The sequence below is a fragment of the Anabas testudineus genome, chromosome 21 (assembly GCF_900324465.2).
Source record: "Anabas testudineus chromosome 21, fAnaTes1.2, whole genome shotgun sequence".
Lineage (NCBI taxonomy): Eukaryota > Metazoa > Chordata > Actinopteri > Anabantiformes > Anabantidae > Anabas > Anabas testudineus.
In genome coordinates this window covers 21,126,165-21,149,718 of record NC_046629.1, presented here as the reverse complement: position 1 = coordinate 21,149,718, position 23,554 = coordinate 21,126,165, and the positions used below count along the sequence as shown (strand labels likewise).

The 23,554-nt window shown below is 38.9% G+C and overlaps 2 protein-coding genes across 6 annotated transcripts in view; one reads left to right on the top strand and one right to left on the bottom strand.

Annotated features, from left to right (window-relative positions):
• The window catches only part of lrrfip1a (leucine rich repeat (in FLII) interacting protein 1a), a 39,481-nt gene extending 21,080 nt beyond the window's left edge, over nucleotides 1-18,401 (bottom strand). For 2 of the 5 annotated variants that reach the window (XM_026377030.1, XM_026377032.1), the window contains exons 1-2: nucleotides 17,771-18,345; nucleotides 5,306-5,392 (exon numbers count right to left, since the gene is read on the bottom strand). In XM_026377030.1, the coding sequence (XP_026232815.1) occupies nucleotides 5,306-5,392; nucleotides 17,771-17,860 (177 nt within the window). In that variant the 5' untranslated portion in view covers nucleotides 17,861-18,345. Of the gene's footprint in view, nucleotides 1-153; nucleotides 172-5,305; nucleotides 5,393-17,770 lie in introns of all 5 variants that reach the window. The other 3 variants (XM_026377033.1, XM_026377034.1, XM_026377035.1) reach the window with 2 other exon arrangements.
• A 2,358-nt stretch (nucleotides 18,402-20,759) lies between these two features.
• On the top strand, nucleotides 20,760-23,179 carry LOC113172796 (ras-related protein Rab-17). Its single transcript, XM_026375824.1, has 5 exons — nucleotides 20,760-21,205; nucleotides 21,614-21,765; nucleotides 21,846-21,971; nucleotides 22,070-22,163; nucleotides 22,446-23,179. Exons 1-5 carry the CDS (start codon nucleotides 21,025-21,027, stop codon nucleotides 22,574-22,576), a joined length of 684 nt encoding a protein of 227 aa, XP_026231609.1. The 5' UTR covers nucleotides 20,760-21,024; the 3' UTR covers nucleotides 22,577-23,179.
• Nucleotides 23,180-23,554: the final 375 nt, after the last annotated feature.

The following is a 23,554-nucleotide window of genomic DNA, read 5'->3' as shown; positions in this document are numbered from 1 at the left end:
AAGCGATGGCAAGAAAAACAGTTCAGAAAGCACAGCACAGGTAGAAGATGTACATTATTTTCTAGGACATAATTTGAAGCACATGCCTATGCTAACTGCATAATCAGGCTTAAATCAAATACTGTCTGTGAAACTAAGAAACACAAGGCCTACCTTCTGCACCTGAAAGATCTACACACCAACACAGATGAGGGGGAGGAAAAGAAGGACGGGAAGATACCAAACGTGAAAACAGAAGAAAATAAATCAGCATCAAAAATGAGATGTGATGGAGACAGAAAAATTCAACTCTAGTAAAAGAGAGACAGCATGCAAGAAAAATTAGTGGTGCTCAGGAATGTGCCGTGCCTCCCTGCATGGCAAGAGCATGAACACAAGTTCACTGGAGGTTTAAAAACCCATGAGACTGGATTACCAGGCATTTTCCCATGGTTCTTTAGGTTGGTATCAGTGGCAAAAAGGTGTGCCTCAGTGTCACTTTAAAGTCTGTGGTCATACGACTACTGTTCTGGAGATATGGAGAGTTCCCATTTAAAGTGACATTGACGATCACAAGAAGACTAACAATACTCTTTCACTGTATAATAAAGGAATACATTGATTTTTTGGAAAATACACTTTCCACTACACTAATATTTTGATGAAAGTTAAAAGTCACCAGCACTCTAACACAATAACAAATGTAACATTTGTACAAAAACCAAAGTGTATAAATAAAAAGACATGGTAAAGTGTTATGCTGAACTGTTTTCCGGTTGGGCTGGTCATGGGGCAAACGGATAAGAGTCCACTTCAGTTCACCACAATATAGCACTAAGTCAAACAGTCAAGTTCAAAATTATGTTAGTTTTTTTTAAATGGCTGAATCATAATACTAAAGTTTTCATAGTTTTCCTCATCGATAAACACTACCAGTCCACAAGAGGTCGTGGGAAGAGGAATTCCATCTCAGGCAGACATGTGTCTCTGATTGTATTAGTCTCTTGTGGTTGGTGTGCGTGCTGTCAGTTGTGGGTATTACTGTCTATAATGTGAAATGACTGTGTACAGATTTCTGCCAATTAGTGGAATTTTGATTTGTGACAAATACAGAAACTAGGTAATGCTACTTTTTTATGGGAAAGCTTAATTACTACCGGTAAATTAAAATCATCAGAACTGTATGAGTGAAACAGATATAGAGATAAAAAAAAAACTTTAACAGAACTAACAATTAAACAATCTAGCACAATTTCTATCAGCTAGCTACTATCAGCTTTATTTTCCATTTCAGATACATACACCTGTTGTTGTGCTTCTGTATCTGATGCCTCTTTGAGCTTATTGTAGTTCATCCACTGATACACTCCCCACCCTTACTGATGAACCGTTTATCCTATTGGTCTGTACTTTAATCCAGATTTACTATCACTGTCTCCCTTGTATGCTTGGCCAGTATACAGATTGTATGCTTGGCGATTCTGGCTTTCAAAAATCGATTTGTCCACTGCATCGCCTCTGTAACAAAAGAGCACTCCTAGACAGTGGAGGACAGCCTTGTGGTCTCACTAGTCTTGATCTTAATTTATAGGTTCAGTGCGGGTCATGTCCCCAGACTGATGAGCTCTTACTGCAGCAGAATTAAAGAATTTGCTGCATTTGTCTTGTCAAGCCATGAAACAAATTCAACCTCACCCCCAAGAAGGTGACACTGAGCGGTAGAGGTCAGATTTCATCCATTTTCTATCATACCATAAATGGTAGGAAAAGCAAAGAAGCTTCATACATTTTATCTTTTTTTTTCTTTACCTCAGTTTCTATCAGAGAGGAGACATACAATTGTTCCAACATAAGTAGGAAATATTTATTATTAATAGGAAATAGTTAAGACAGACTTATACAATGGCACCTAATCTGCAAGACTTTCCAGTTCTCAGTTTTGACCTTGGTCATCTGCCTACCTTTAATATGTGTAAAATGTGAAAATTAGGACAGACCAGAACATAATGTGGCATGGAAACAATATATAAACAGTCCAAAACAGATTAATAACTGACTGGAAGGACCTCATCTACTATGTCTCATTATGTGTCTGGACACCCAATTAGCAACTGAGCCAGGCCCCATCATAAGCCCATTCATCAAATGGGTTACACAATCAGCTTATCTTTGCAACGGTGCTATTCAACTCACCGAGCTCTCTTTGTTGATAGGAGGGGTTGCTGGGCGCCCGGTGAGGGCAGCCCTTAGCCCCCTCCCTGCCAGCCGACGCCCGGCCGTCCTGCTGCCCTCAGGGATCCAGCAAAGGTTGCATCTTTTAGCAGTCAGCAAGAAAGACCACAGCCTGTCATGTAGGTAAGAGCACGGCAGGACAAAGTGCTGAAATTTCAGCTACGAACTACAGCAGCGACCACGCGGCTCTCATTTGCTGCTATAAAGCCAATAATCCACCTTCAAGTCCCATCTTCATCGTGTGGGAAAACACACCAAAGTCCTGACAGTGGCTAGGAGCACAGCAACCCATCGCTCATGTCGACAACTGCTCCTCAGTACCCTGAACAGCAACATACTAAGCTACTTTAGAACTTGGCTGGGTTTAACACACACACACACACACACACACACACACACACAGCTTAAGAAATGAACGTTAATCCAGTGCGTATGACTGGTGTGTGTGTGTGTGATCTAAATTATTGTTGTTTGGCTCACAACCTGTGTTTTGATTGCTGAATGACTGAATGCTACCAGACTGAAAATCCAACAGTGCCTTAATGGGAAAAAGCTACAAATATCTGAGGAAAAAAATTCCCCGAAGTAATCTATAGAGGAGATACATGAGAGTGTGTTGTGAGATTATAGTTTTTGGTTGTCATCTTGTTTTATTGTTTATAACTAAAGGTACAGTAGCTATCCCTTTAATTAGCTCTGGTTGTATTATGCTATTGTGAGCAATGCTGTGATGCTGTATGTATTGCATTTACAAAAGCAGTAGGACAGCATCTTTGCAATAATGAAGCACCTTGAATTTTGAAGCATTAGTCAAAAGCATTAACCTACACCTACACATTTCCAGCAATATACTGTATATCAGCATTGCATTAAAATGTATATAGATGCATGGCTGCAATTAACATTAATTATTATTTTTAATCACTATGCCAACTATTTTTATAATTAATCATACTAGACATGATGTCTTGAAGCAGCTTGTTTTGCCTAGACTGCCAAAAATCTTAAGACCTTAAATTTCCTACTACTACTACTAAACTGGATAAAACTCATCACTAAAAATCATTCACTATATTTAAATAGTGAATTATCAAAATTGATTTTTTTTTCTGTTGGTCATCTGATTAATGAACTAATCACTGCAGTTCTAGACAAAGTATTATCTTTTATACTGTCTAACCCAGACAGAGGATCTACTTGTATACACTTTCTTCACAAGCTTAACAAGAAAGCTCATTATGTTACAAAGAAGAGCTAACTTGAGAAAGTTCAAGGACATTTTAGTCCATGGTCACGTCATTACAGTTGTAAAGATTTAATACTTCAAAACAAGCTGTAGATGCAGACCTTAGACAACATTTACACGTTTCAACATTCAAGTTTTGACAGACGAGAGGATCAAGTCTGTTTGTGTGGATGTTATTACTCCAGGCTAAGAATAGGGAGCTAGAAGAAGTGTGACTCCCCATGGTGTGCAGGAGGTAAACCAAAAAAAAAAGAAAAGCTCAGTAACACACCACTGACCTGCAATCTAAACGCGCCACAGAGACCTTTCAGCTGAGCACTTGTTTCAACACATCTGGAACTGCAATACAGTTTTATGGTATCTTTGTATTTATCACTAATAGCTATTACACTACAGTTCCCTCTGGCAATTTATTTAGGGGCTATTTATTTATTTAAATTTGAAAAAACATCACATTTAATACCTTATATGTTAACGGATATTCTAAGTGATGTTATTATAATAATAATAATAATAATAATAATAATAATAATTCTTCTTCTTCTTCTTCTTATTATAACATTAAATCCAGTTTGTATTATGTAAAAATGATTAAACAACAGGCAACATGTAGCAAGAAACAACAGAACATCTTGTCATTTCAAGAAGAGCTGTAATTAAATATATGTCTGGAAACTTTCCATTTAAACTCTTGGAAGATTTTTGTCACTGGCCTGAGCTTTACTGGGAAAGATTCAAACCCTGTAGAGTAATTACTTTCTACTTATTGCTTTGGCCGACTCACAGTAGGAATCCACGGTACACTGTAAAAAAAATTGCTGTACACTATAAGCAAAAGTAGCTGTATACTGTAAAACATTTACACATTTACTAGGAATGAATAGTCATTCTTTTTAAATATATAAAATATTTCACGTAACCATGATTTTGTCTTTTCAACAAAGAGCCACTATTTTTCCCTTACTTTTACCAGTGCTGGTAAATAACTTGATATATCAAATAGCATTTTTAGATTGAATCTCTAACATTTACTGGTCATCATACAAACCTCAGAAAATATAAGACTAAAATCAGAAAATTGCAGTGGTGCTTGACGTTTCTAACCCTTTAGGACTTTCTCCATTTCCGCATACTGTATATATGACCTAAAACATTTTTTTTCCATTCTGGTTTGATAAAACAAAATTGGAACTTTTTGGACAGAACTCAAAGAACATAATCTAGAGATGCTTCACTGTAGAGTGTACTGCTCTACAGTGGTGGTGGCAGCATTCTGCTTCTCAGCAGATGTGAATTCTTTTTTTCATTCAGATTTTTCATTTTTTTATTTGAATCATTTCACAAAACAATCTAAACATTTTTAACTATGGCTAAATATGGGTTGTTGAGTAAAGACAAAAGTAAAGGTGTCTGAATGCTCTGCACTTTCTATGAACAACAGTATAGGAGCAATGTTGTGGTTATAGCACCCCGTTTACACCTCTGACCTATAACCCACAGGATCAAAGAGAGGCAGCATAAGAAAATGCTGAAAGGAAATGCTCTAGGTCCTACAGTGTACAAACAACAGGGCTGACATTACCTCCTTATTTATGTCTTACTAAGTTGCACAGAATAGAATAGTACCTAGTGTGACAGAGTTGAAACTAATAATGATGTACTGAGCTATGAGAATGTAAGTACCTGACACACACTCTTCCAGACATGAAGTCCTAGATGGATTAAATTCTCCTCAACATGTTTCTCTTTTGATCCAACAAACATATCCTATGACACTCTGTGGGAAATTATGTTAAAGATGTTTCTTCTTTAATGGGTTTAAACGTGAGTGTATTTTGACGTATGTACCTCTTTCTGTTGTCTCTCCAGCTCCTTCATGCGGATTTCTCTGGCCTCTGCCCTGGCTGCCCTCTTTGCTGCCAGCCTGGCCTCAGCCTGAGGGGAGCAAAATGGAAGAAATAGAAACACAAAGAAAATAAAAAAAGAGAAGTGAGACAACAGCCCATTTATTTATGCTCCAATGACATGAGTCTACACATCTATAAATGCAGAACACAGGTGTGACTAGAGCTCCAGCTCCTCGACAGATTTCTTATAAAACATAAAATTTGTGGTATTTTGTTGAGAGGTAAATTAATCAAGATTTTGACAACTGTCAATTCATGAACAATAAATGCATACACACGTGGACAAAATTGTTGGTACGCCTCGGTTAAAGAAAGAAAAACCCACAAAGGTCACTAAAATGTTGGTTTAACATGTGTCCTGTAATTAGCATCACAGGTGTCTTCACACTTGTAATCAGTCAATCTGTCTATTTAAATGGTGAAAAGTGGTCACTGTGCTGTTCATGGTGTGTACCACACTGAACATGAACCACAGAAAGCTAAAGAGAGAGTTGTCTCAGGGGATCAGTAAAAAACAAAGTTGACAAACATGTTAAAGGTAAAGGCTGTAAGACCATCTCCAAGCAGCTTAATCTTCATGATCTGTTGCATTAGTCACTTTTTGAGTCTGTGCAGGGTTCTATGAAATCTCAAGACTGTCAAGGTATTCTGGATCAAAACGTGCTGCCCAGTGTCAGAAAACTTGTCTTAGTCACAGGTCATTGTCCTCCAACAGGATAATGACCCAGAACACAGCTAAAAACAGTTAGGGGTACCATCATTTCTGTCCAGGTCTGTGTCATTAGTTTGTTTTTTAAAATGATTCTGCTGAGCCACAACTCAAAAGCAATGTCTGATTTTCATGAGGTAATTTTTAGTAATTTTTTGGTTCTTATTACTTTTGCAATAAATTAATAAATAAATGAATTATTTCAGTGACCTTTGTGGTTTTTTTCTTTCTCTAATGGAAGGGTACCAATTTTGTCTACGTCTGTATTTGTAAAGTTACATGAGAACAATTCTCCTAAAATTGATTCATACATCTAAACAGTCATATCAGTATACTGGATAGCCAGTGTTGCAGCAGTGTCTATTAACACAGAATATCATGTTCCCTTTAAACCCCTTGTACTGTATTAATACAGTTGCACAATAACCTTGAATGCCATGCAGACATGTAGCCACAACATTGTGCATTTGTGTGTATTTATAATTCTATATTTGAGGCATTGCCTCTGCTCCACTCAGCACTCAAGCAAGAGCAGGGCCTTTCCTTAAAAGGACCTCTCTCAGAGCTTGTACAGTGTGTGTGTGCATTTCCTTCCTCTAGCTTTGTGGTAGACACTTTGTGATTGCAGACTGTTTGCCTCTAGGAGGGACCAGTGTAATCCCTCCTACCACCACTAATGCATTGCCCCAATATCAGACACCATGATCGCGTAACAGGAAAACAACGAAGAGATGGTTTTAAAGGAAGGCATTTTCTCACACACCATTAAGGAACTAATCAGATTAAGGTATAAAAGAAAGTTAAAAGCTAGCTAGTTATCCATCTAGCTCTACTCATATGAAACAAAAAACCTAATCTAAAATTGGCTCTGGCCCACTTGTAGAAACCCCTTTTCAAAACCCTTTAAATCTGTCTGAACCTGAATCTGTCTGAGGAATCTAGTTACTTCTAATCACTATAATAACACAATTGATAATGTTAGCTTTGAGGCAAGACAAGCCAGACGTGAACAGAAACAATTAATTATCAAACAACAATTATTATACAACTAAACCACTATACCATTCTACTGTGATGAAGGGTTGTGATGTTTATTAACCCTGTCCTCTCCTTGCTTTTCACTGAAGGGGCTGTGCTGTAATTGTATAATTAAAAAACAACGCAATAAAAATATTGATTTTACTTTATCATGAGCAGAAAATGGCTGTGGATCAGTTTGTAGTGCAGTCATCCATGGACAAGACACTGAATCCATCTTCGGCACCTTAAATGCAACTATCTGTTAGCCTGTCTGTTATGCAGTCAACCTATTTTTTACTTAAAAGTGAAATCTTTACTGCACTGTTACAGGTCACAGAGTATGTGAAAACACTCCCTCAACCAATCACTCACCCTTCCAACATTTTGCCACAAAATGATGTATACTTAGAATGAGCGAAAGAGCTCTGTGCTCTTGTGTCCACTGCTATGTGTCCTGTGCAGGACAGCATGTAACAGTACAAATACACAGCAGTAATGGTAGGAGTCTTTCAGCCTACATCTACGTACAGTAGGTTAGTGCAGCAACATCTATTATGTGTACAATATTTAAAGTCTGCAGAATGATATGGGAAATGAGGTGCAGTGAACACCTGAAATATTGGAACAGCAGGCTTGTTGCTGCGTCAGAGATCCTTTTTACCCAGCAGTAAACTATTTGCACCGGGGTGGCATTCAGCACTACAAATGTCCTGCGTGTGAATGGGTACCAGGGGATTACTAAGAAAAGACATTTTTTGTCCTCAGTGAACCCTGTAACTTAATAAGGCTATATAAATGCCCAAATATTAAAATATCACAAAGTCAGTGATTGCTCGATTTTAAATAGAATGGTGTGCCTGTGATGATGCAGCTACACCGAAGAACACACACAAAAAAAACTCCTCTTCTATCACTAAGAGGTGACAATCATGCAGTGTCAAAGGAGCAACATGAAATCAGACTTTTAGCCTGCAGTAACAAAAATACAGCTCTTGAAAAGCTCCATTAACAGCAATATTCCTTACTCACTTCATCTAACAACACTGCTCAGCTGGTTAAGAGCTTTTTGCAAACAGCTTCTTAGTTAATCATTAGTTTGTCTTAAGTACACAAATCTAGCCACACTGACAAGGGGAGAGCAAAAACAGACATCTCACAGACATGTTAGACATTATTAATCCCCTGTAACTGATGTCATGTACAATACAGCACAACACAATACAGCCATTGCCAGACCATGCAGACAATTATATTGAGTTCATGTAGACTTCCTTATAAATGACAACCTGGAGATGCAGCAGAAAACGTCTTAAAAATTGCTTGTGCATTAAAACTAACCTAGAAGTTATATTCATAACTATTACTGATCTTCTGCATGTGATGGCACACCATGTCATTATCCATTCTGCCATATTCACATTAAAGAAACTGCATCAACCAACCTGTCCACAAACAATTTCTCACATATATGTACACAAAGAATTTGTGGACAGGCTGCCCCCTTGAGGCACCAAGGGTTCAGGGTTCAGTGTCCTGTCCAGGGACAAGCAAGTAAAATGTGAAAAGGCGATCATTCAAAAACAATATAGCAGCCCTCAAAACCCTTTAGAAGGTGAATTTGACACGCTCAGTAGAAATCAACTAGAAAAAAAACTACATGCACACCTGACAACTAATGCTACTATATGAAGAAGCTATAAGAAGCTTGGAAAATAGAAGTTACATATATGTGAGGGTTTTGTCACAAAACCCAGAGTGCTGAAATGCTGATTGACCACTATTATCTCTGGTTGGTTACTTACCTGGCACTAGAGTTTAGCCTTTAATTACTTACTAAACACCCTCAAACAATAGCCAAGACAAATAATTTCCAAACAATGTAATTGTTACACATAAAGTACCTACTTGCTGTTATCAAAATACACCATCTCAGTGATTTTAAATCCTGGAGCCATTAGTGTTTCCACATGTTGCATTCATGAGTGTTTATTGTAGGTACCTTTAGTTAGACAGATGCACTTAACTAGGCCAGAAGACGGAATCACACGTTTTATTTCCTCTCTTTCTTCTCAGCTATTTATAATGACCTACATGGACTCAGGTTCTATCAAAACTGTTCTAATTCTGCACTATTTCAATGGGGTGACTGTCCCTTAGAGAACCAATGAGCTACTTCAAACTGGAGGCACTAACAGGATGTGTCACAGTACTTGAACATGTCAATAAGTTTCAAATTGTACTCCTAGACCCTATATTGTGTACATGGGGACAGTTGCGTTAGCCTGGCTTCTCTCTACGGACAATTTCTAAGGGCAAAGAGTTTTTAAGTGCCACCAGAACTAAATGCCAGCCTGGTCTGACTCTTGTCTCCAGTAAGCTCAATTCCCACGCCCTGCCAGTGTTCAACAACAAAAATGGACCGGTATTTTAATGACTGCAAGTGCTGACAGGCCGGACAAAGAGAGCAAACAGAAATAACTCTGATTTCAGACCATCTGGGAGTTTGGTTCAGTTTTACTTGAAGCGGGACCATTAAGTGGCTTAACACACATACACCCACATCCAAACTCACCCACCCACGCAGAGTTTGTTTATTACGCAGTTGAGGTCGATCATGACCAATACGGAAAAAAAAAAAGAGCTAGTTTCCCCTTTGCAAAAGGGAGTGGTTGTGTAGCCACAGACATGAGTCAACTGAACGGACATTTTTCCTTAGAAGGCAATTTTAGATCATTAGTAGATTTGCAGTGTTTAGAGTTTCTGCTCAAATGTTTAATTATATATCAAAATTAGGGGCATCAGATACTGGAATTTAAAACCCAATAGCAATATTGAATTGTCAAGATCAATAAAAGGTACATAGATATAGGCATGTCTAGCCTGACACAGATCCATGCAGACTCATCCCAGCCGTGCATGTTCATAAGATGCCTTCAATGGCTCATGGAAGTCCTGCTGCTGTTCTCCTGCCTGCCTCTGCTCAAGCAGGCATGCAAGTCATAGCCCTCAGGCTGAACCACAAACACATGGAACAGCTCAGCTGTAGAGCTCTGAGCAGTGCAAACAAAGTGGTTAGCAACTGTGCAGACTACTTCAAGCCAGAAATAAAATAAATAGTATGCTTCATGTGGTTCTAAAAATAAAACTTTTCCTCCAAATTCTGAGATCAGCATGAGATCCAAACATTACCAAGCTGTTCTTCCTACAACATCACTATAGAATAGAATACTTTGTAGGATCATAATTTCACATATTTTAGTAGATATAAACCACATTTCCAATTGGTTGTGGGGCCCTCCTTGTTTTTCCTTGTAAATGTAATAGGAAACTTCTTGTAGCCTGAACACAGCACTTCAGGCTACAAGTTTATGTTGCAACCCACACTGCTACTAAAGCATGATGGGAGCATGCAAGACCTCAAAGGAAATTACATAATGTAGCTCTATGAACAAAGTGAATAACAGCTCGGTTGCGGAATAATAGCTTTGTGAAATATTTCTTTCCAAAACATTTATTATTTCATTCCACTTAATAGACTGACACTTATTCATATGTACATTGTTAACTTCTTTCCTCTGGGCAGTGATACCAATGTAGGGGAGGCTAACTTGTCTTTCTTACAGGAACAGCTCATTTGTGACAAGTTGCACCAAATTTCACACATCAACACTGCACAACATTTTCTCTGTTATATTATCCACAGAGTAAATAACCTGGTCATTCAGTATAATTAGGTAGTCAGCTGACCTCATTCTTTGGGCCCATTAACATTGTTGAACCTAGATCTGATCAACTGCAGCAACCCCACATCATAGCACTGCCCCCACAGGCTTAGGTACCAGACATAATAGGTGCATCACTTCACCCCCCTCTCTTCTTACCCTGATGCTCCCATCACTCTGGAACAGGGTAAATCTGGACTCATCAGACCACATGACTTTCTTCTATTGCTCTCTAGCAAATCTCTGCTAGTCAGCCTCACTGACAAGTGGTTTTCTTAAGGTTACACTGCAGTTTAGTCCCAATCCCTTGAGTTTCTGTTGTACTGTCCATGTGGAAATGCTCTTACTTTCACTATTAAACATAGCCATGAATTCTAATGTTGTTTTTCTACCATTTGATTTCACCAAACATTTAAGTGATTGCTGATCGCCATCATTCAAGATTCTTTTCTGACCACATTTCTGCCTCAAAGATGATGGTTCCCCACTATCTTTCAGGTTTCTATTAATGTGTTGGACAGTTTTTAACCCAGTTTTAGTAGTTTCATCAATCTCCTTAGATGTTTTCTTAGCTTGATGCATGCCAGTAATGTGACCCTTCTGAAACAGATTAACACCTTCTCAATGACCACAGGATGTGTCTTTCAACATGCCATGCTACTCACTCAGTTAGGGTTAAATAACTTGTTGCCAGCTGAAAAATAATTATCCATGCGGTAATTCTCCAATGTTAGGCTCTGACTTATTTGCTTAATCCAGGTGGTCACTTTTTTTTTTGGAGGGGGGGACGGGTAGTGACTGTAAACCAGTTACTAAAGTCAAACTGGATCACTGCACAGCAGAACAGTCTTCAGCTAACCATTGTTAAAGATGGATTCTTCTAATCTCAAAATTATTTTGTAGATCATTTTAAATCACCCAGTTCTAATGTTGTACTACCCACTATCACATAAAAATAATTATTTAGGAACAAATTCCCATAATGCCATAACATCCAGTGTCACTTATCATTTGACTCAATCTTTAGCTGCATAATGATCCTATTGGGCTACTCAGCGTAGCATGTAGCAAGCATTGAGAAAGTCAGTTTCTGTACAAAATTAAATTAATGAATAAAATAAAAATAATGAATTTCTCCTATGGGGGGGATCAATAAAGTGTTATTATTTTATCTTTTATTATATGATAAAAGTGCAATTATTTATTTGTTCTGAAAGATACCAGTGTAAATGTGAGAAAATTGGGTTTCCAGAGCTAACAAAGTGAGTGACTTCGGGTTCCCAGGCAGAAACATTTTTCAATAATAGTGCTGCCTCAGCTTTCTGAAGAAAACAGGAAAAGTCGAAGAGCCGTTTTGCTGCACAGCTAAGCTTTCCAGGGAAGCGAAGAGTAAATGTTATTCCACTTTAATTGTCAGGAGTAGTTTTTGATAAAAAAAAAAACAAAAACAAAAAGACTGTGTAGCTTTGTCAAACCCCCCAAAGTCCTACTGCATCTAAATGGTGCTTCTCAAACAGTATGCCGCTCCAAAACTGAGACAGACAGGTAAGGACTGGGTGAAGTGACATGGAAAAGAAAAATGTAACAACTAATAAAAGTGAAAGATGTTGATAATTTAAACAAACTCCACTGGCCATAAAGTACCACATTTTAAAGTGTGGGTAAAGTAGCATAAGGCTAAACATGGCCACACTGAAAAATATTTAAACCTTTTATAAAAACCTTATATAAATAAAATCACATCATCATTTGAGACTCTTTGTTTCACTGCCATCCGTCACCCCTGCTCCAAAACCCTCTTTCCCCCAAATGCTATACTTGCATCAGCAGCCTCACTGTGTCGACTTCAATAAATTGTAATACCTGCACTCAATCCCCACTGAGCCCCTCCCCCATTCTTCCCAAAGCTCTGGAGGAAAATTCAACCATGGCAAATAAACAGGAAGGAGTTTGTGATAACAATCTTGCACAGGCTGTGCACGTTGTGATGTCATCAAGAGGAAGCCAACACACAGAGCTCCCACATCCTTTTAAGGAGGCGTGAGACAGGCAAGCCAAGCCAAGATGAAGGCAATAGTTTAAAAAAAAAGGGTAATTGTTTGTACCATAAATGCTTATTTAAGGCATTTACTTTACAACATAATGTGTGTTCAATTAAAAATGCCAGTTTGTTTTAGCCCAATTCTGGGTGCTGTTTTATACACCTAAAAATTTTGACTTATTTAAAGAGTGAAGATTTGACTTGACTGCCATCGATGTGTAAATATGTGTTGCTTGTCCACTGTATTAAAAGTTAAATTGTATGTGACTGTGTTTGGAACTGTGGCATGTTGGCTAGACTACAAGAATGAAAAGGGGATTGCACAGTGGGCTTCCACTTCCTTCCAGACAAATCCTCCTAAATACTTAATTGTCTCCATTGCATCACTGATTCTCTGTCACTCACCCAGTGTGCAATTTAATCCTCTCTTTAAGTTATCTCATAAAGATCACAGAGACACAGTATGCTATGAAGAGAAAAATTAAGCATGCTAACATGCTCTTAACAATGCTGAGAAGATTTACACAGTTTTCATCTCAATATTGTACAATTTCACAGAATAGGTGAAAGTTTGGTGCTGAATCAAAAGCCAAATAGTTGCCAAATAGTTGATGATTTGTGTCCTTTTCTGTGGTTCTTTGCCATTATAACTGCAGCTTCACTCAGAGCTAATGAATGCAACTCCATGTGATGTTCATCTGCGACTTCACAGATGTAAATACCTGTAGGATAATTAGGACAGCGTACGTATACACGGCACTACTGACTGACATCTAAACAGGCTGTGTGTTACATGAAGCAGCCTTCATAAACATCAAGTGCCATTTACAACAGCAAATATCAACTCTGGCTGGTAAAACTAATTATGATCTTTTATCGTCTTTTGATCCAATTATAATTGGCACTACATGAAAAGTGAGGAGATTGCAATTAAGATTTAATTAACGAGTGATTAATGAATCCACAAATGTCTATACAAAATATCTCCAGTAGTTGATGAGATTAATGGAGTGTTATATTACAGCTTTCTATCAGCTTTGCTACTAAACCGCTAAATTTGTAGCCTTGTTAATTATTGGCACACTATTTGTTTGTGTAGAAAATTCCATGAAAGTCATCAGAAACTTAGTAAGCACTTGCAGTAACTCCTTAAACCAAGTAAAGCAAATTAAAATTTAATCAAGGACTGTCTTACCCCTGGAATGCAAGGTAGAGGCAGTAAAGTCCAACTAACCATGTTTACCTTCACAATTAAGTAGCTCCTCGGTCCAACTTAGACAGTCAGAGATAGTCAGAGACATAACCTCCACTCTAAATGAGGTCCAACTTCAGTAGCTATAAAATTAACTGAAAGCTTTTTTATTTTTATTTTTTGCACTGTAGGATGATGCCTCCACCGTTTATATTCTTAATCTACTTGATACAGTGACAATTTGAAAGTGAAAAATATTTATATTCAGTGTAATAATCAGACCCAAAATGTTGTTTTTACTTGGCTGCCTAATCACATGTAAAATGCACACAACAAGCACACATGCTATGAGAGTGACAGTGCTGTTACAGAAACATGCTGCACTAGTGTTAATAGTTCCCATGTGTGTTAACTGCTTGCTTGTCCTCATCCGTTTCTTCTTTACATTTAAATTCAAGACGTGGTAGACAACTTAACATTTGTTGGCCTTAAACTGCTGATGGTTCTCCACTGATTCAGTCTGTTGCTATTAGTAAAAGTCTACTGCAGGATTTTCTATCCTGTCATAAAGGGAGAATGGGTACGTTATTATGCCACATACAGTATATACTGTATGGAAAACCCACACAGGTGATTTTCCTTTTGTCTGGTTACACCACAGTACTCAGGACTGTGTGGGTGTGCACACTGTGCTTGGTTAATATGTCCCCAGCTCTGTTAGCTTTGTTGCAGGGGCGCAAGTCAAGACATTCAAAATTAACCAGGACAATGAAACTGAAGAAAAACACAAACTGTAAATCTAATGATATACACAAAGTCTGGCCACCTCACATAAATCTGAGCCAGGATTATTCAGACAGAAAAACTTAAAAACACCTGTGAGTGTGTTTATTGGCAAGTGTAAGTAAGAATTTATAAAAACAAGATTACTGTATAGGGGCTGGATGTTAATGAGATGAATGACATCTTTATGAAAGTACTCGAGTGTGGATCGGGCCACATGCTTTTTTTGGTTTGGTCATATTTTGAACTACAGTTACACGTATGTTGTCTAAAGTTTGAAGTACCTGACCGAACCCAAACAGGATTTCATATAATGTATATCCTCCACATATAATACACAATACCATTGTGTTAGTTATCATATCATATCATATCATATCATATCATATCACATCACATCACATCATATCATATTTTAATGATATGATTATTACTGTCAGTCTTTGTAATAACAATTTTAAACTTTCAAACAATACTCAATACTCTAAATGCCGTTCTTTTTGTGAATGCCATCTTTGCATCCTTTGCCATCATTAAAGCTACATTTAAATAGTTCGACAGACGTATGACCCGACTCCCTAAAGTACAGTGATTCTAACAGTGTGGACATTCTCTCCTGCTGTGTGGTCTTCTCTCATTTGGTCCACGATTAGTCTGGTTTGCAGTACTGACAGTTTCATACCTGTGATCCTACAACTACAACTAAACTCCAACCTCATGTTATTTACCATACGAACAAACTTGATACTGTGCCTGGTAATTCCATACAGAATTACTTTTTCCGTGCTGGCAGGATGACCAATTGGTGAGCTAAAACATCACTCCCTCTATCCTTATCCCCCACTCACAGAGCCAATCTAAATCTAGGGTAAAGCAACAGCTGATCTTTCAGGAGGGTCTATTTTTAAAACTCTTTTGCAGAACAGGCCAACTCATCAGGGCTGACATACCATCCTGTCAGAGAACAGCCAGGGAGGGACTTGACCCCTCCGTTACTTAAAGGCACAGACTTTCTCTTTGTTCAATTCAATTCAATTCAATTTTATTTGTAGAGCGCTTTTTACAATTGACATTGTCACAAAGCAGCTTTACACAACCAAAGAACAGTACATGAACAGTGTATGTGTATGAGTCATAAATTAGTGCAATTTGTTGCACAGAAATGACATAAAACTGGCCTCGATTACTGTTTTATTGTCGCTGTTGTGCCTCACTATAACAATCGAGGACTCATACCTTCGAAGAAAACGCCTGTTTCAATATTATATAGGTGTGGCTGCTAATTGTCGTTCTTAAACTCCCCATCTCCTCAAACCTCAGTTAGGCAGACAACATTCCTGCCACTGCAAATAGACAAGAAACGATTACCAGCTACAGGAATGTGCAACCTCAGACACACTTCTGTGGTGTACATAGTCAGCTAAGCAGTTAACGGAAAATAAACTACAGCCCAACTTCTGCTGCATATACCTCTGCTAACACGGCCATTCACAGCTTAAGAAAAAAAATGCTGACTACAGAGTGCGTGCATGTCAGTTACAAGTGATATGCAAATTCTATCAAACATCCGGGTTGGGTTAATACAAAACTAACTTCCTCTCAATTGAAGAAAACTGCCATAGCTGTCCTGAAACAGAACAACAGCTGTGATGACACCACTTCACAAGCTAAAGCAGCACTGAATAATCTTGATAGAATAAAATGTTCATTGCTCAGTAGTCAGTCCACTAATATTAATTTAAAATGACCTAAGGCCCTTAAATGGGATAAGCAGCAAAAAAATAAGCCATTTTGTCCGTATAGAAGCATAGCGTCCTTTCATATCAATAATAAATGTCAGGTGTGGACTTGCTTTGAAGATAGGTGCCATTTAATTTTGGATATTAAACTGAAATATTGACTTTAGTCTCTGTTCAATACTTGAGGAACACAAGCCTAGACAAAAGCCTGTAGGATATTACACTTCAAGTGACTTGAGCCCTGACACACAAGGCACTATATCAACCACAAAACACAATTTTATCCAAAGCCTAACTCATCATAACAAAGAAATCAGAAACCTGAGAACAACATCAGCGTGTCCCAGCAGGACTTCAGCACCTGTTGGAAACAACTGTTTAACTCCAGACTTGCAATAATGAGTTGTATTGGCGTGTGGGGGGGTGGAGGGGAGTGCAGTATTCCTGCAGGTTAGTACAAGAGAGGCTTTTTCTCCTAGTAATCTATTATCATCAGCTGCGGGCCATGTTTATGAGAGCTGTCACTTCACTGTACTGCATGCAGTGTGCGCCCTCTTTTATTTCAAACCATGCTGTGGAAGTTCCGTTATAGTCCTGTGGATGTGCACTTGTGCACAGGAAACCTTTTCTACTCCAGCTTGTGAATTAAATGCTTTGAACAGACAAACTCTCAGATACTCAGCAGAATGGACCAACCAACCAAACAAGAGTTTTTACAACACGCCCTACTTTAAACTATGTTTCCAGGAAACAATAACACATTTCAAGTCCTCTCATGCTGTATTAACAATGAAAATTGGCCAACATTTATCTTGAGGGCAGGAAATCGGTGTAAAACTGTGGCGCAACGGCTCCTGTTCACTCACTGTCTGAGAGCCTCAAACATGTCACAAAAGTAACCGGAATTATTCAATTTAGACTAAAATGGGTGCATTTTTTTAATCAGTTGAGACGCTGTGTGCTTTTATTGTTTGGTTAAGTTTTTCGTTAAGAAGAGACATTGTTTAAAATAACGACTTTTAATGTGAGACTTGTAGCAGGAACAGTTCTCTAGGTTCGGGGTCTTATATGCTGCACAGGGGCGGAAGATGTGGTTCTCCTGACAAGGCTGAAGAGGAAGAGCCCTTTCTGTCACTCATTTTAGACCTGAGCGAGAATATACCTAACGCTTCTCGGCATTTGTACGAGCTCTCCACTCACCTCTCTCGCTATTAAATCTAGGGCACTGTCCTCTGCAGTCGTCCTCTCCTTCTTGGTGGACCTTTTCCGTCCCGTGCCCTGAGTCCCCATGTTTTCTCGTCAGTTAACGCTTCTCCGCTCCGATAAACTCACTCGTGTGGTCCAACAGCGCGCCGAATAATCCAGACAGAGCGTTGACCGAAGCTTGTAACTTTACTTTTCATGTATCGCTAAAAATGTTCCAGTTAAAGACGAACAGCTAAAAGAAACCCGTGTGTGGTGGCGTCCACAGCACGACTCATTGTCATACATCCGTTTAACACCTCTTCCTGTGTTTCTGTAGCGCGAGCGGCACCAGCCCCACGTGCGCTTCTGAGGCGTTTACGGGCCAATTCAATCAGAACCGTTCACTGTCGCTCCTGTCTGTCTCACTGTGGGACAATTAACACTAACACCCACATTAAAAAGAAAACAAAAACATCTGCTGTAGCTAAATGACAGTTACACTGTTTTCTAATGGGCTCGTTTTTATCTTGACGCAAGCGGAGCGACACCACCACCTGACGGAGTCACAGACTGAGAAGTGTCACCGCGAGGAACTTCAAAGCCTGTGTTCAATCTAGCAACGTTCACGTGAAGTAGGAGAAAAAGAGCTTTCTTTAGTCACACAGCTCCTATTGTCAGTGACGAAAACAAAACAAAATCAGAACTCTATCTATATCTATATATCCATATATATATATATATACAACAATGAAACGTCTAAAGAAAATAATAAAAGTACTAAAAGTAGTACTAAAATAGATACTATAAAACTGTACTTTTCCACTTTACTAAAAAAAAAAAAAAAAAACACTAAGTGCGATTCAAGGCGTGAGTCACTTTTTCTCCGCTTCTATAATAGAGTCAGAGCTAACTGTGCTCAGGGGTTTACTCAGAGCACTTGAATGCAGCTTCAGCCTCTGGACTGGGACTCCATACATGTTCAGGGGTTCACTTTGAACCAGAAGCCGCAGCGGGTCTTCAGGGGCTGCAGCACTCTCTCACACCCCCTGTGCTATTTTTAATGTTGACCAGCAAGTTCTAAAACCGTCTGGCGTTTCTTAAAGAGGCAGACAAGACCTCGGTTTTGAATACTGGCCAGTCAAACACAATGTAGATTCCATAATCTTGATGTCATAGTACAGTATAGTTGGTCTGGGATAGTCATGGCTGACCTCATCTGACACTCCTTATAACTGGTTGTATCATTGTTTTGTCATTTAGATCTCCTAAAAAGATTTAAATACATTTTGACAAGTTGTTCTTACTTAAAAACGCCAGGAAACCGATTGCCTTGAAAAACTAACTACAGTATATACAACAATTAATTTCAGGTTATGTGTACTTAATATCTATTTGTAACTTTTGTTGCATTACTTAGATTTTTAATAGAGTTGTAATAACTTGTTAATGTCATGTATACTTTAATTGTTCTCCTTAGTGTTTGCAGCTTAAGTTAACTAAGTTAGTTTCACTTAACTTAAATTTACTCAGCAGAATTTAGGAAAATAAAAATAACAAAAATAAGTGTATTAACGATTTTTCCATTCATGCACATTTTTACATTTTTAATAATGTCAATAAAACTTTCAGTGATGGTCTAGATTGGATCTTTCCATACAGTCACCAAGAGAGAGAGAGACCTGAGATTGAGTTAAAGATGTACAGTAGAAGAAAGAAAGGTGAGTAGCTGTTAAGTTAAGTTGCACATTTATGATTTAGCCACAGACTAAACCCAGCAGCCAGAAGAGCCACACAAATATCACAATACCACTTCACAGTTTAGAACCTTAATCCAACAGTAGTGAAGAGTGCACTTCGCTTGAGTACATCCGTTTTGTATTGCTTCTTACATTACATTACATTTCAGATTCAGATATTATACTTTTACTCCCCAACATTTATCTGACAGATATAATTTAAATAAAATTTTTCACTTTGGAGACTGGAGTTGGTCACACACTACTATGAAGTCGGTCTTGGCCTCGGCGGACGTCGGCAGCTGTATCTCTGAGGTCTAGACTCAACGCTCAATAGTCCAGGAATGGAACAAGTCTGCCTGCAATTAACTAACTGGACTCCACATTAACTTAAAGACATTAACTGTTATACTGGACTGCCTGCTGCCTAAACAGCATGTAATCACCCATATGAGGATGGGTTCCCTGTTGAGTGTGGTTCCTCTCAAGGTTTCTTCCTGTTGCCTTCTCAGTTTGTTTTTCCTTGCCATCGTCGCCCTCGGCTTGCTCATCAGGGACAATCTGATTTCATGATTCATACACATTAACTGTTCATGTACTGTTCTTTGGTTGTGTAAAGCTGCTTTGTGACAATGTCAATTGTAAAAAGCGCTCTACAAATAAAATTGAATTGAATTGAATAATTACAAGTTAAAGATGAAATCACTGCTGTGCCCAGAACCTGTTGTGAGGCGGGCAGTGTTCCACCATGCTGCTATTCCTTCATATTAACCAACCTTGAGCTCCAGGATTTTGCAGGGTGCTGTTTTGCTGACACATTGCCTCTTTCTCCTTCATAGTTTCCTGCAAAGCAGTTTCATTTTGGACTTTTTACTGCAAATTATGATGCTTTAAATTATGCAATGCTGCCCTCCTGTGTTCACACGGTGTCCAGTCTGCAGTCTGTGGAAAACCCCGTGTATGCATGAAGGCCCAAAGAAAGCGTGGGTGGGGGTTAGGGTGTCATTACTGTGTATTTTTTCTAATGAGCAATTAGTTCCCCAAAACATACTTTGAAATACACTGAAATCATTTATTATATTGCATTAAGACACAAACTTCCCCTAAACTTTTTTAGTTTCTGTTTGCATGTTTCAGAAAAAGTCCTATGTGTCACCAACCAGAAATGTGACGCCTGATTTTACTGTCAGAATTATGACATGTGGGTTGTGTTGAGCACAAACAGTCGAACAGGCATGCACTCACTAACTTACAATTGGCTAGAAGGCCTTCTGGCTCAGGAGTGGGTGTATACAAGGAAGTGAAATCATGTTGATCGCTTTTTACAAGTTAAGACTGGACTTTGGTTTTACTTTTATTCTATGTAAAACAACGTGAAGCTGGCGCAGACCTTTACAGCAAAGAAGACAGACTAACTGCTCTGTACAATTTGGAGGAGCTGCTGTTTTTTAACAGGAGAAGGACTACAGGATCAGGGCTGAAAGATCCTGCTGGACCCACTCTTTCGTGTCCACCTGTGCTGTCTCACTTTTTATGGGGGAGACTCTCCCAAGGGTTCCAAAAGGAGCTAAGCTCCGTAGCGACACTTGGAGCAGACCAGTGCGGACCCTCAGGGTCAAGATGGTACTCCTGGGAAGTTCTGGCGTGGGAAAGTCCAGTTTGGCGCTGCGATTTGGCAAGGATGAATTCAGGACGGCATCACCCACTGTGGGCTGTGAGTTCATGACCCTCAGAGCTGTGGACAGCAGTGGTTAAATTTCACATATGACACACACACGTCCTTATAGGATGATTTAGTTTGACGTAGCAGTTAGACATTTTATAAAATGCACTGACCCGCTGTTTTGAGTTCTTGTCATGTCTGTACTTCAACTATGAATATGTATAGCCAAATGACACACGGACACTCAGATTGTTTCCTCTGTGTCTGGTCTTTATGCTAAGCTAAGCTAACCATCTCCTGCCTACAGGTCTAAATAACATACAGAGCATTATCAATCTTCTCGTGTAACTATAGCAAGTTGTTTCCCAAAATTCATTACTAGACAGACTAGTTTTCTCAAGAAATGCTAATGAACTCATTAAAGAACCAATGGTGTCATTTCCCTCTCTGTCCCTCTAGGTGCCTACTTGACCCGAGTGGTGCATCTGAGTGACGTCACTCTCCGCTTTGAGATATGGGATACGGCAGGCCAGGAGAAATACCACAGTGTCACCCCCCTCTACTACAGAGGAGCCCACGCTGCTCTGTTGGTCTACGATCTCTGCAAAAGGGTAAAAGGAACGACACACAAACCTATCTTGTGCTATCCTGGCTGGTGTATGTACAACTGTATACGGTTTTGTCTCTACAGGAAACATTCATTAGAGCTCAAGTGTGGCTCAAAGAGCTTGAGAAGCATTACATCCCAGGATCTACCGTCATATGGCTGGTTGGCAACAAAGGTGATCTGGCTCAGGATCGACAAGTCTCGGTGCAGGTATAGATGAAGATAATAGCTTACCTTAACCTTAATTACTATCAATATCTATAACCATTTTCAGCTTCAATTTCAGATTCCTTCATGTCTTCAAACAGGAAGGACAAGCTCTGGCCAATGACCGGGGTTTATCCTTTACAGAGACATCAGCCCTGTCGGGGGATCAAGTCAGTGAGCTACTGCAAGCTATAGGTGAGTATCAAGGTTGAAGTCTAGAAAAACTAAACAGACTGATGTTTTGGAACAAATATCCAAAGCCACTAGAGAGCAGCAGATATCAGCATCAGGATCACATGTAGTTTATCAATAATCATAAGAGAGAACTGGCAGTTTGAAAGCTATAAAATACTAGTATTAGTAGTATTTTTACTACTAAAATGCAGTCTTGTTTCATCTCCTGGTCTCTAAAACTTCTAGCTGTTCTTGTGTGATACCACTGTGGATGTAACTATTGGTAACGGAGCTATGATTCAGCCCACAGAGTATACGAGTGTATTGGAGCACAGCAGGGAGGTCTGTCAGAGTGGCAGGAGACTCCACTAGTGGATCTGCATCGTAAGGGCACATTCAATCCTTTTGCATCCTGCTGCAAAGTTGGACCTTAAAACGTCTGACCATCAATTGTCCTATAACCTGTCATTTCTCTGTCAAAGTAATGGTTTCCTTATTAAACATAAAACCTGGACTTTGGACAGAGTCTTTATGCTAAGCTAGGCTAAAAAGACAACAATATTGAGCAATTTTGATCTCTGAATACACCATATGTATAAATCCATCTGTTTTGCTTCTTATGATGTTTCATGTTTTTGTAATAATACAAATAAAGCCAGTACCATTGGGATTTTAAAAGCATCTTGTTCCCATTTTGCCAGCTGAAGCTCCCTAGTAGTAAGTCACTTGATCTGAAAAAATATCCTCTCATGCTTTCTCTATGCACACAAAAGTTGATCTCTGCAGCATGGTGCCAAGCGTGGACTTTTTACTACTTGGTGCTTTAAAGCACTTGTTGTGCTTTTAGATGATAGATTACACAATGAAAGCAGCTTTATTGTGTTGATTGAAACCAAGCTTGTGTTAAGGGCAGGGGGGGGGGGGGTGGTGGGGCTGCTGGTCCGTGTTTGGCTTAAATACCTCAGAGAAACAGAGAAACGTCTCATGCTAAGAAGAAGAAAAATAGAATAGGACTGATGTGGTTGTAATTATGAGAATATAAATCTTGTAAATAAAAGCAATCATTGTTTTAAATGTTGCAGATGTTGTGTAAGCCCTTAATTTATCTCCGTCATTTCTTAATATTAACTGTTATCAACTATAAATATCACTCAAATGAAATCTGTTAATACTTTGACAGATGTTGAAGTCAGGTCAATCATTACTTATGGGCTTTTGGTTATGAAATGGCTATGAAGTGCTCTACTCTGTGACAATGCCACAGCTCTTTGGTATACACAGGGTTTGGAAGGCTAAACAATGTGAGAGTAACTGCACCCTAGATGATAATGCTGCTTGGCTGCCATGAATTACTTGCTACATGTTCTGCACTGCAGCCAAGATAAGGAGCAGCTGTGCAGGGTTAGCTGGGC